This window comes from Enoplosus armatus, chromosome 7, assembly GCF_043641665.1.
Source record: "Enoplosus armatus isolate fEnoArm2 chromosome 7, fEnoArm2.hap1, whole genome shotgun sequence".
Taxonomy (NCBI): domain Eukaryota; kingdom Metazoa; phylum Chordata; class Actinopteri; order Centrarchiformes; family Enoplosidae; genus Enoplosus; species Enoplosus armatus.
In genome coordinates, this window is record NC_092186.1 from 12,606,474 (window position 1) to 12,620,089 (window position 13,616).

A 13,616-nucleotide genomic window follows, 5' to 3' on the forward strand; every position below is an offset into this window, starting at 1 on the left:
AACCAGTAGACGCTGAAAGGCACCCAGTAGGTCCCCGTTGAGACAAAAAAAAAGGTTTAATTTCATGAAATAACAGTACAGCAAGTGAATGTGTAGAGTTTTTGGATTACATGGTTTCAATAGTCCATGTTGATTTTACCTCACACCAGTGCTGGAATTAAGGGGAGCCAGAGGGCAGCCCTGCCCCACACGAGACCACCTGAGCTCCCATAAATGTGATATAGGCCTACTTCAATACGGGGGTCACAAAAACTGATGATTAAGCGTTCATTTTTGTTTTTTTCTACTCCTGTGGTCGATATAAGAGATGGAAACTTTAATCAAATATATAATTAAACTCCTATAGGCAGATACAATAACTATTTAGAGAAGCTGGAAATGATGTTATTGCGGCAGGTGATAAACCTGACAGACAACTGAGACTATATTATATTTATATGAGTGTTTCTATGTAAGGGGCCTGTGTTGTTGGATAGTGTTTCATTTGCTGACCACTGCTCTGTGGACACATTGTTAAGCTTTTATTGTTCTCTCTGAATCTCATCGATCGGCTCTGCGCACTCCAGCTCTGTCTGTTGGTGGGGTGCTTTGTGGTCTATTAGGTGCGTAATTTGTTACTTAGTGCTTTGTGTTCTCATATCACTAATATGTCAGTAAGGTAAAGTGCGCCAGTCACACGTCTGTTGATCACAAACAGCCTCCAAAGCCAGATTTTAATTTCAACACTTTTATTATCCGTTCAGTCTTCATGGATCTAAAATGTTTCAGGAACAAAAATCTGATCAAAAAACTTGAAACACCAAAGGGGAAACCCTGATTCTGGTCAATATATATATATTTTAAACACGCTATCCAGACTTTACAGTAAACACACATCCTCACTCTTCTAAAACAGGCTTGAACGACGGCTATCACCTGCTATCATATTCTGGTGATCTTTGCAGGCTAATATCTGCCGTCATTAATACCCCTACCCCGGCAGTGTGTGTGTGTGTGTGTGTGTGTGTGTGTGTGTGTGTGTGTGTGTGTGTGTGTGTGTGTCCGTGCACGCGCGCGCGCACGTCTTTTTTTTCCTGCAGCAGGTGTTCGTTTAGTGTGTCAGAGTCGGCGGGGCGAAGATCTTCCAAAGTTAATATTGTGTTTCCAGAGATGATGGGGAGTTCACTGTCCTCGCTTTATTTACACATTCTAAATTAATTAAGCGAAGGATTCCTCTGTCTGTTGCAAAAACACGGAGGCTGGAGGGGAGACGGGGAGCAGCGAGGGGAGGCTGTGATTTATAGCGGCGGTGCAGCCAGGGCCGCGGCTCGCCTCTCCTCCAGGCCGGGGAGCCGTGCACCGGGCCAACATTCCTCTGTGGGGGCGAGGAGGCTCTTCTGCCGCGCGCACACAGCCACACACATACGCTGAGGAAGGAGAGGGGGGGGGGGCGGGGGGGGTAAGATATAGTCCTATTTGTTTCATAGAAAAGTGAAAGAAATGGACACGTGTTGCAGAAAAGGGGCGCAATTGGCTGTAAAAGTTGCTGGTTTATGAGGAGGGTCACAGTCCCTAACGGTCTCCCAAGTCAGGGACCACAAGTAGGACTTTGTGGACAAGTGTATGTGTGTATGTGATGGGGAGGCATAAGGGTTTCCAGGATGTCCCAAAAAGTAAAATGTGAGTGGTTTGTTTTTACTATACACTCTTTAAAGCACAGCAGTTTTCAATTGAACATAAATCCAGCTGAACTGGGATCTGCTGTTTCTCCATATTGGGGCATTTATCGTACCTAACAAAGTTCAAGGTTCAGATAAAACTTGTCGAATTTCAAAATTTAAAAACTGCTTTTGTCCCGTTTATGTTATCAGCAGAAAATATAACTCCAAGCTATAATAACAATATAGGTCCTTCGGAAACTAAAGCTGCCTCTATAGCACCTGCCCTTTCCATGTGTATAAATAAATAGATACGTCAGTCAGTTCATTCGTTATTAAGGGGGTTCATTTAATACGGGTCATTTCATTGGGACTAAAACCCTAAAAGATCTTCAATAGGTCTGTAACCATGTTAATGATGCAGCCCTTCAGTTACACCATTATAAACGGTTATTAATTAATTAATATATAGGCCGATGTGTATTCTCGTTAAGCAGATATGGTGCATAATATTATATTATATTATTTCATATTATACTATGTTGCATTATATTATAGCAGGCTATGTTATTATATTATTATTTCTAGGCTATACACAATTGAAGAATGGCTTTCAACAGTTTCAATTGAAGAGCGTGACCTTGAAGACTAGCCTGACATCTCTACTCACACGTCATGCACACACACACGCACACACACACACACACACACACACACACGCACACACACACACACACACACATGGTTTCCTCGTGGTGTCAGCACAGCCTCTGTCCTCGTGTCCTTCAAGACGCAACATGCAGTGCAAGATGCATCGATCAGGGACGTTATTGGCAAGGCAGTGAAAGATTAAAGCAAAACGATTTCATCTAATCCCCTGCTGTCACGCGCTGTTTAAGATGAAAATTTATAATAATAATAATAATAATGATAATAATGTGGTCTTGCTCTAATCACGTAATGTCATTCCTGGGACTTTCCCCGCGAATCCTAAAAGGAGAAAATATTTAGAGAGAAAAGAAGAGATAAATCTAAATTTATGTTGACATCTGAGTCTATAAATAAATGACATATACGGGTTTAAGTCTGCTTACGCCCAAACAGAGCATATGGGAGCGGTTAGAAAGAGATGGGAATTGCCTTGAAATGTATAAATGTGTTTTTGGTGACTGTTGAATCATTTGGCTGTCACTTCACATATCACTCACTTCTTTCTTTATTTCGTTTGAGAAAGCGTCAAGAAAAAGAAAAGGACGAATGTCGTCCCGGTGCCTAAATAAAGACTCAGACCAGAAGCTGTGGGTGGTCGTGAAGTGACAACCCGCGCGGAAACCGGGAACATTTCTGAAGTATTAACGTGTGATGACATCCCATCAGGAACTTGCATGAAAAATGAAAAGGGCGTTTGAAAGATGCGCCCCGGATGTCTAATGTGTTCAGTGTCAGTGGTGGTTTGAGGAAGAGGAAGATCCAGGTCTATTCTGGGTCACAAGCCTGTAATCTTACAGCAGAGATGGACAGTGTTTGTGCGCATTTGAGCTGGAAATCCGTAGAAATGGCTTCAGTCTCAAATCGTCCATTTTCAAAGCCGGTGCCTTTGGCTGAACCTCCCCATGGCAGATCCAGTGTGTGTGTGTGTGTGTGTGTGTTATGCTTTGTGTCCCGTGATTTTTATTGGCTTAGTTTTCGTTCCTGCCGTTATTTCAATGGTTTTTAACCACCTCTGCAAACGCTTCATGTGGATTTTAATGGACTGATGCGGTGAGTAACGACTCCCTGTCAGGGCGAGTGTGCACAGAAAACTTCAATAGTCTGCTAATGTTTTTCTCCACCTCATTTACTCTGCAAATTATATGTGCAGGATATCAATTAAGATCTTGGATGTGGCGGGAGAAGCTCTGATCGAAATGATTTCCCGAATCCTTTTGCGATATTTATCAATTGTCCAATTTGCACTCACAGGGAGAGAGAGAGGAAGAAAGGAAGCAAAGAAAGGCTGGGCTCTGGAGGAAGAAAAGTAGTCATGTGTTGGTTTTCGTTTCAAAGACTTTCAGTGAGCTGTGCTGAGGGAAAACAGAGGAGTCAGCCCTCCCACCCTTCATCCTTAATAATCATCTGTCAAAACACCCACAAACTAATTTAACCATTTGCACACAGATCTGGTAAATAAAGGAGGCTTTACACCCCCTTCTGTCTGGAAACATGTGCTCCAACAACTCTGAAAAAGACCAATAGGCATGTTTTCTGTAGCCGGACGAGTCCCACTGCTTCCTTTTATAATGTATCCCGAGACAACACAGATGACATGAAAGCGGAGCAGACCGAGGGCCTTTAGAGAAGATTGCTTTTCAGGGTCTAAATGTGTGTGGCTGGCCTCACATGGGACCGCTCGCTGCGCGCACATTCACTCCCTTGGGCCAGGGGTCCACACTGACAACATCAACAAACGGCCAAAAAGCCGCATTATGGTAGATTAGGAGGCTGATGAAAAATGCTGCTACAAATTAGCAACGAAAACCCCAAAGACCGTGGGTATATCCTTGTTCACTTTCAATTACAGACCGCCAAGGCCTGCGAACGCCCCCATTCATTTAGGGCCTTTGTAACTTGCTAGAAAACGGTCCTTTACAAGCGAGCAAGAGCCACACAAGAGGAATACTTGCCCACTGTTGCGTGATATTCATGGCTGCTATACACATCAAGTCGTGTTTGAAATATTTAATCTGTATTTTGTGCGTTTCTCACACCTAAAAAGAGACTCTTAATTAACTGCATTACTAAGAGACTAATGTATTTTGTCTGATCAGCTTGTTGTAATTTGGTTAGGGTCCACACTTAGAAGAATAAATATTAAGATTTGTCCTTTATGTGCAAATAGGTAAATAAATATAGCATGGCTGCTTTTGCTAACTGGAAAAACAAATAAAACTGCTTTAAAATGAAACCCTGCAGCATGCATGGTTCCTTTCAAAACAATTCATTTGCAAGTTAAAAACAAATGGTTGCAAAAACAGCATATAGCCTGATATAGCCTTAATTCAACGTATGTGCTGCTGCTTAGTCTATTTTATTGACCCTCTTTTTTTAATGGAGCAAAAACTTCCCATGCAATAAAAAAAAATTAACGATTTTCTTTTTTTTTCAAATTCACAAACATTTATTATTCTTGTCATTACAACAAAAAAAATGACCTATGAACATTTAGGTGTCTCTCTCTCTCTATTGGCAACACATGACATACTGTATGTTTCACAGATTCAATTGTGAAATAGATAGGAACGAACAACAAGTAAAAGGTTGAGAGAGGTAATGCGCTCTTTTATACCAAAACCACATAGCCTACGTGTCCACCGACAACATGAAATGATATCGTCACAAATTCACCATGTAGAGGAGATTTAGGGGGTAAGTGATGGTGAGAAATTGTTATTTTTGTCAGACACCCCCGTTTGTCTCCATGTGCTTTCTAAGTAAAACCTGAGTTTGCCGTCTCTGTCAGCCTATGTCAACAACAACAGTGCCATTTTCTCACGACGCACAAAATAAAAACAATATAAATCATAATAAAATTCTCAATTATATATTTTTAAAAATCGGCTGACACCTTTAACTTATGTTAAAATAACAGGATCTTTTTTTTAATTATTTTTCTCCCACCGACAAATGAAGGCCATGATGCCAGATTGCAGGCCAGCATTGTTTGAAAAGATCCTTCTCCGAGTTTCTCTCGCTTTTGTCTCTCAATATTATACACATATTTACAAACCATAAATAAACCTTCCTCTCCTGTTACGTTGTTAGGAAACCTGGAGAGCCAAAGCACTCTTATTTCACCAAGAACGCACAGCCTACCTTCACACAGGACGACGCCACAATTGGCTTTTTAGTAAAAGATTTTTTGTTTTAGAAAGGACAAGTGTTCATATTCGGGGTTTTGCTGGAAAAAGTCTGACTCTGTGGCCCGCCTTGTAATATGCTGTCCTGTGTTAGGTTCAAATGGCTGGAAGCAGAGGCCAGTGCTGGGGTCAACATGGCCAGGATCTGAGCCTGGCTGCCCGGCTGTGCGCTGTAGGAAGAGGCGGTGGAGTTGGCCGCACCGATGATATTGTCAATGGAGAATGAAGGCCGACTCGGGGTGCTGGAGTCCGTCTTGAGGGGCGGCAGAGACGGGCTTAGTTGGGGATAAAAGGACTTTCTTAAATCGGCCCCTAAAAGCGTGGGCAGGGGATGCGGCGCAGGGAATATGGAGGGTGATGGGGGCAAGGTGCAGGGGGTGTTAGGGAACGGGAACGAACCACCTGTGTGGTGTGGGTGATACGGGTTGTGGGCTGCGTGGAAGTTCTGCAGCTGAAGTCCATAGTTGTATCCATACGGGCCGTATCCAAACCCGGGCAGAAAGCCACCGGAGTCCCTGAGGATTTCATTCGCCTGGTGCCTCTTGAAGCGCTTCCTCCTGCGCAAGAAGCTCCCGTTGTCGAACATGTCTGCGGAATCCGGGTCGAGGGTCCAGTAGTTGCCCTTTCCGGGGTTGCCAGGCTCCCGTGGGATTTTCACGAAGCAGTCGTTTAGGGAGAGATTGTGGCGAATAGAGTTTTGCCACGCGGGGAATTTCTCCCGGTAGTAGGGGAATCTGTTGCTGATGAACTCGCAGATCTCACTGAGAGTGAGACGCTTCTTGGGGCTCTGCAGGATGGACATGGTGATCAGAGCGATGTAAGAGTAGGGCGGCTTCACGAGGGCACTCTTTCTGGGTTTATCCCCGGTCACGGTCCCGACCTCTGCGTTGGACCCCATCTGGTCTGACGGGCACTCGGAGCTGCTGAGCCCGGGAGAGGAAACCCTCTTTGCCGCGTTCTGGGAGTAATTATCGTCCGAGTCATTGTCCAAGTTGAACTCGTGGTGAATGTACTTTCCGTCCTTTCCGACGGATATGTCACCCCCGACCACATCGATGTCCACATCTTCGGACAATGCAGAGCTGTCGGACATATCCGTCCCTAAAGTCATCCTTGGAGACGCCGCTTCTCTTCCCCCCTCTCTCCCAGATTTCCTCCTCCTCTAGTCCGGTGAGGCCACTGAGCGAGAGCGCGCGCACACACTCTCCCTCTCCCCCTTACAACCACACCAGACTTTTGCTGCAGCTTTATGTCCAACTACTGAATGCACACATGGCTAGAAGCTATTGAAAAGATAAATAACTCTTTGACCTGTGGATCTGGCGACTCCTGGTCGTCCGAGGCTGGTCAAGCAGGGCCGTGCGAGGTTCTCATCGAGCAGAAAACTTCTGGTTTTCAGGCGTAAAAAAACAGTCAGAAGATCATCGATCGATCTTGCTCCAGTCTGGACTCTGTTTTCCTGAGATGCGGTCTGTGATCAGTTTATGCTGTAGCTCATTTAAGCCACTTTTGGGTATCCAAGTATCTTTCCAAAATATCTTTTACGCACGGGATTGGGTAGGTATCCAGCCAGACTATCACACTCTCCTCCTTAGCTCTCAAAAGGTATTTATAGGACCACGCTGGTCACGTGGTCTTTGAGTCACTGTTACCAGGAACTGGACGAAGTTACCCTGCAAAAAGTAATATCTGGATCTGCTTTTCAATCTTAAAATCATATTTCGTTAAAAAAAACTAAAACTGAAAGAAGCAAAACATGTCGCCTATATAGGGGGTAATATATTGTTCCTGAGCCTATGAACTTCTTTTAAGAATTTAGATTTTTCATTTACTTAGTATAGTTGGAGATCTGCCTTATTCTGTGTTTTATCAATATACTGGCATATCATTAAGAAAAAATAGGAATATGGAAAAACAAATGCTTTAAAAACAAAATTGTCGCACCGACAACCCAACGATGAAATGTCTCATTTAATCTTTTAAAATGCGATTTTATTTCTGAACATGAAGTCGCGCGACTCGGTTAAATGGACGCTTTTATGTTTTTTGCAGTGTAAGGTGAGAGGAGTAGAAGGTGTGCTCGGATGATGGTGATTGTGATCTTTATGAAATAGACTACAAACACAAGCGACGCATGTATCAATATTTTTTACAGTCAAATCAAATACCCCCATTTGTTTATAATGTGATTGCAAGTAAATTATAATCTAAATTAAATTCGAAAAAATCTGAAAAAAATCTGCAGTTAAAGCTCAGGATTGTCATAAAGGAAAAAGATAATGGCATATGTCACGAGGCAAATCGTGTAACGTGAAGTCCATATGCAAATACTCAATGGCACATTAAATATTATTATTGTCATTATTATTATTATATTGCCGTTCCATCACATTTGCACAATAAATTCACTAAAATAAACACTATTATCAATATATTCATGTGACGTTTAATTAATATTTAAATTTTGTTTTGTTTTGACTTGAACCATGTTGATCTGTTGCATCAGTTTTTGTTGAACCATTCAGGTGTTGGATCAACAGGCTACACAAACGGAGCTATTCTGCGTCTATTCTGTTCCCTAATAAAAAGGCGGATTGGGCCGGATTGAATTCCTCCTCAAAGGTTTTGGCCAGTAGCCTAATTCCCTCATCACTTCTCACGGGTTTTGTGTTTTCCCCGTCAAGAAGTCACAACATTATCCATCTGCATTTTCTGCATAATTCACAAGGGCACACGGGGGTTGTAGTCAGCTGCAACCTGCTCCAATTCGTCTCCGTCAGGAGTGAAAGGCCGGCAGATGACGATGTGTAATGTGTCTGTATACCTTCCAGTTCATCACGCTGCAGAAACACCGAGTTATTGAAATGCTTTTACATCAACACCCCATTCATCTTGTTGGCCAAACAACCTACAGATTGTCATATTCCTTTGTTTAAATGATCTTGTTTTGGCTCATCAGGGAACTGCAGAGTTTTCGTTTCATGATATATCTGGTTTGTGTGTTTGTGTATTTGTTAGTTTAAGTCTCTCTCCCTCAGTCTTTCCTTATGTGGAAGAAACGACTGTTCCACTGAGGAATCAAGTGCAAGTCAAGCATGCAACTTGTTAAATACCGCACAGGAGCTTTGACTGATCCGTGTGTCCTCTTCTCTGACCTGCCTGTCACGAGCCTTTTAAAACCTGAAACAGACGCACTGAGAGCTCGACAGACACCACGCACTACTTCCTCCAGGTCTCACGAGCAGCCTGTATTATATCATACATTTATGTTCTAATTAGATTGGCCGAAGGCTTTGGCGCCATGTAAAGAAAATTTCTTATTTAAGCCTATTTCTTTTTCAAATTATTTGGCCTCTTACACTGTCTTCCGCAACCCGGCCACAGCTACTTTACCTGGATATGAAAACTGTCATATTCTTTATGCCGAGACTTGTTGATTAATAGTGTGTTGGGATATCTTAAAATATCTATAGCCAATATTGTGTTTGCCGGTAAGTAAATAAAAGATTATATAATACTTAATAAAAAGTGTGTGTAAGTATAGTGTCTCCATTTACAACTCTTTTTATTATAAAGCATCCACAGCCTACCTGCACATATTTCATCTTGTTGTGACCTATGATTGAAAATGCATTATTTGATCGATTTTTTGTTTCCTGAATTTTTCTAATTAGTTAAATTTAGGATATGGAGGATATTTCCTGTTCTTCAAGTTTCCAAAGGTTCAATGGGGGTTTTGATTCATATGATCCGTGATTTGCCTGAATGGAGGAGTTTCTCATCGTTGCTGTTTGTGGTGCTGAAGCGCCCTCTGCTGTTGTTAAAGTAACACAAATCCAAACAGTTCTGGCTGTCAAAGTGACACTAACAGCCAGTGTTGTGTCCTGTAAAGATGGGGCAAACAGTAAAACCTTTGAGATTGTCAGAAAGGGGAAAATTAAGTTCAAAGTCAAGTCGTCTAGCAGTTATTTGTTAATAAAATGCAGTAGCCCCATGTTAATATGATATATATATATATATATATTCATTCATTTATTTATACAATGTATACCTTTTTAAGTATTCGTGTACATTGCAGTAATTATTGCTGTCAGACAGCATTATGAAGTATCTTGTAACATTATAAGGGTAAATGATACAAACTGTCTGGTCTTACAGAGGACTTGACTTCAAGTTAAGACTTAGACTTTATTAATCCCACAGCGGGGGAATTTACAAGTCACAGCAGCAAAGACAGAAAGGTGCAGAAACACACAGCAGACAGCACTGTGTCAATAAGAATTAGAAGTATTGTAAGGGAACTGACCGCTCTGTGTCTTTGTGACTCTATGTTTTAAATTCATCACAATTTATTCGTAAATAACATCGTCTTGATGACGACAAGTGGGAAATGGACCACAATGTTCAAAGACTCTCATGATATATGAAGCCAAGAATGGTTACAAACTACAGGAGCACCTGATTGTTTTAATCATCGAAACACTCAATTTAAAAAGCAGTTCGGGATGCATGTTTGCTGTTTTTAGCATTTTGTTGTTTTTCAGACAGCTGGCCAGATATGTTTCCAACACAGTGAGTTTCACAAATAATTTCGGCTTTTAGAAAATTTGATGGTAATGTCCCAGTTTTGAAGACAGCACCTCATAACTCTTGAGATTTTATTGTCATTTGATTATAAAAAGATTTAATTCAGCATGAGAAACAACCTGATATAGAGCCAAACGTTTATTTTCTTAATGATATCTCAATGTTATCTCAAATTCTGTACAAACTGCCTCTTGTCACAAACAGTTTCATCAGTTTCCAGTTTTTTTCTCCACAGGAAAAAGCTATGCTGTCTTGCTCTGCTATTGCTATTGCTCTTTCTTCTTCATGAGAAACTAAAGAGGAAACCCACACTTAAGTATGAACAAATGACACAGAACATCAAAAATACATACGACAATGCTCCCTCACACAATGAAAAAGTTTTTATAGACTTCAAAGTCAAATCAGATCAGTTCAGCAGACACAATAAAAATATTTACATCATTCCTGATTCAATCGATAGTAGATACAAAATGAGCATTTGGAACACAGGAAATTATCACCTGCTTACTTAAGCAATAGTTTCACTGCTGACTGTTGTCCAGAATTAGTGTAAGTAATCACAACAATAGTCAAATCATTAGGAGTATAAGAGTGAAAATAAGTCCACAGGCTGAACATCTTGCATTTGGTTCCATCTAGTGGTGAAACGCGTTCAGCATGTTTGATTCTTGAGGAGAACAAAAAGATGTTGTCTAATACATTGTTGGAGAATGATAGGGTTTAGCTGGTTATGAGCAGACCTACACTTTGAGTTTGACCGTGCTGAGTAACTGCTTTAAAATGTCTGTAACAGTCCCAGGTCATGAAACATGTGGATTATCTAAGACACTTGGGCTCGCTGTTTGGTCTTTATTAAGATGCTGTCCCACTTATCAGAGTCTTCAAACCAAACAACCAGTCTTGGAGGTTTTCTCGTACTGTAGAGGAACTAACTGCTTCAGCTCCATGCATGATCGTGTGCATGGTCGGACTGACCCACCAGGTGGCCCTGAGGCAAAAATGTGTTATAGTTCGTATTGCAACACGTAGGAAGAACAGAAGCTGGGACTCCACATAGGAGTATGAATATAATACATTCCTTACACCAGTACTGATTGTTTCATGGGCCCCCACAGAAATTGTAGCATAACGTACACCTGGCCCTTAGATGCACCAGTAGTTTGAATGCAGTATAGCAGAAATGTCTAGGGCCTGAATATCAGACCAGGAAGTACAGCCTTAAAGATCTCATATTATGGTCTGTCAGTAATAGTAATAGTCCTACCACCAGCAGTTTTGTAACTTCCATCAGCCTGTAACAGTCTCGTGAGTTACTCATACAGATGGATAAATATATATTATTCATAGCTGGAAGCATTCATAATGTGAGCAAAACCAAACCAGATCATTTTATTTTTGAATAAAAGTATATTTTTTACATATCTTTGTGGCTCTCTTTGACTCAGGAACACTGAAGTGTAAGCACAGTTGCACAGTCCCCGAATGACCTCTCCAGAATGAAAATGGCCCCAGTTGCGTGCTACAAAGAACTAAATAGGTTATTGTTTTTTGTTACACCAACTTTTCCACTTTCTTTCTACATTTCTACATGATCTTACATGACTACGACACAAATTATGATAAAGTTGTTACTATTTTGTCTATTGATTATGCTTTTCGGGGCTTCTATTGTATATTTATTGGCCAGTAATTCAAGTCTAGTAGTTGATGTTTTCATTTTCAACAGAAAACAGAGAGCAGAGAAAGTCAAATTAAAATACAGATTAAAATCTGAATAGCAACTAGTTGTTGATAATGACTAGTCAACAATGAGAAGATTTGTTATTTATGATACTCAGAGAAATAGTGAATGAGCACTGAAAGGGTATGCTACATGTTCATCTGCACCCTTCAATCAAAAAATATTTTTAGGAACATAAAACATCCATTTCAAAAGTAACGATAAAACATTTAAATAAAAATAAAAAAGGGAAAGAGACAAATTAAATTAATCAACATTAACATTCTGAATAAGAATTTGATATGATGGAATTAAAAATAAAGGAATTAATTATGAGGAAAAACAATGATCCCTCCAACAAGTTAAGCTGCGATAAAGATTACCCCTGTAGAGATGCTGAAGATGTAACAGAGACGTGATTTGTACAACATCCTTGACTTATTGTGTGTTGGTAAAAATATTCTCTCAGTTTTGACCAGAAGGCCTGTATTGCAGATTTTAAACCCAGTTACAGCTAAACTGATGTGAACATTTTGCATCATTTGTGAAATTTGTGCACTGTTTGAGTTGTTATGACAAGTTCAGTCAATAAGTTTGATTAATTATACCTAACCTAGATTTTTTTTTGTATTTAATTTACTTTTTCTCATCTTAATTCATGTGTGGTGGTGATGATGGTGAATATTCTGTTCTTTATTTTTATCATTATGTCTAAATGTTAATTTGTACGTTGTGTCTAATTTGAACACGTGTTTGTTAAAACACATTTAGGCTTTTGAATTAAATCCATCAAATCAGTGATGCTAATGTTGCGTTTACCTTGTGTTAAAACAAAAAATATATCTGAACTATGATCCTTCAGCCACAGGTTCACAAAATCCAGAACTCAATGTATAATCTAGTTTTGTTTTACTAAGAGCGCAAAATTAAAATCTGATTTTTGAAGCATGATTGACTGTTACAAATTATTATGAATTAAATCAGGACATATTTTTGAGCTGGTTTGGTCTTGAATATCTTGAGATATTAATGATATAACACAACCTGCTTCAGTTATCCTATAAATGAAAACAGGCTCTTTTCACTGGTTGATAGCTTACATGTAACCGACAGTTACAATAAAACAAACAGGATAAACTACAGTGTTTTTCACTGACAAATAGATTTGAATTGTCGCGAATAAAGACCACATTTATTTTACTGTAAAAATGAATTTATTTCAGGCGACCTGTCGTCAGCAATGATATCACTCTTTTCTTTTAATAAAGTTTTTTATACATCAACAAACTATTTACATGGAAAAACAGCAGACTGGAATGATAAAACAAACACGTGTAAACCTCAAAACAACTCTAAAACACAGGAAATATGAACGAAATGTGGCACAATAAAATACATTAAACTCTCTGAGATACAGTCATGGAATGTGTCAAACGGATCTAAATGGCTTTACACCTTTTTTAAAATAGGAATGTTTTATCACGAGGCTCGGTCATTTTGTGTCACATCTTTTCTGATCTTGTCAAAAATAAATCGAATTTCTTACAGGAACTTATAAATCTGTGGCTTAGTGAGTCTGTGGTGAGATATCAGTCTGTCATTTGGGAATATAGGCCTTTTATTAGGCTATAATATCCCAATAATATAGGGACTTTTATGTTACGATACCACACCTATAGGTGTCTTCTCATGTGGACTCGTTGAGGGCAAAGTCCTTTAATTTGGGACTATTTAGTAGCCTATAATTAATTAGGATTTTTGGCAAATAATGTT

The 13,616-nt window shown here is 40.0% G+C and overlaps 1 protein-coding gene across 1 annotated transcript; it reads right to left on the minus strand.

The window, feature by feature from the left end:
- Window positions 1–5,540: 5,540 nt before the first annotated feature.
- On the minus strand, window positions 5,541–6,644 carry foxd2 (forkhead box D2). Its single transcript, XM_070909338.1, has one exon. It carries the CDS (start codon window positions 6,642–6,644, stop codon window positions 5,541–5,543), a length of 1,104 nt encoding a protein of 367 aa, XP_070765439.1.
- Between the last annotated feature and the right edge of the window lie 6,972 nt (window positions 6,645–13,616).

Bases quoted from the DNA above. Each gene is read 5' to 3' on its own strand.
- foxd2 (XM_070909338.1), bottom strand. From the start codon at position 6,644: ATGACTTTAGGGACGGATATGTCCGACAGCTCTGCATTGTCCGAAGAT.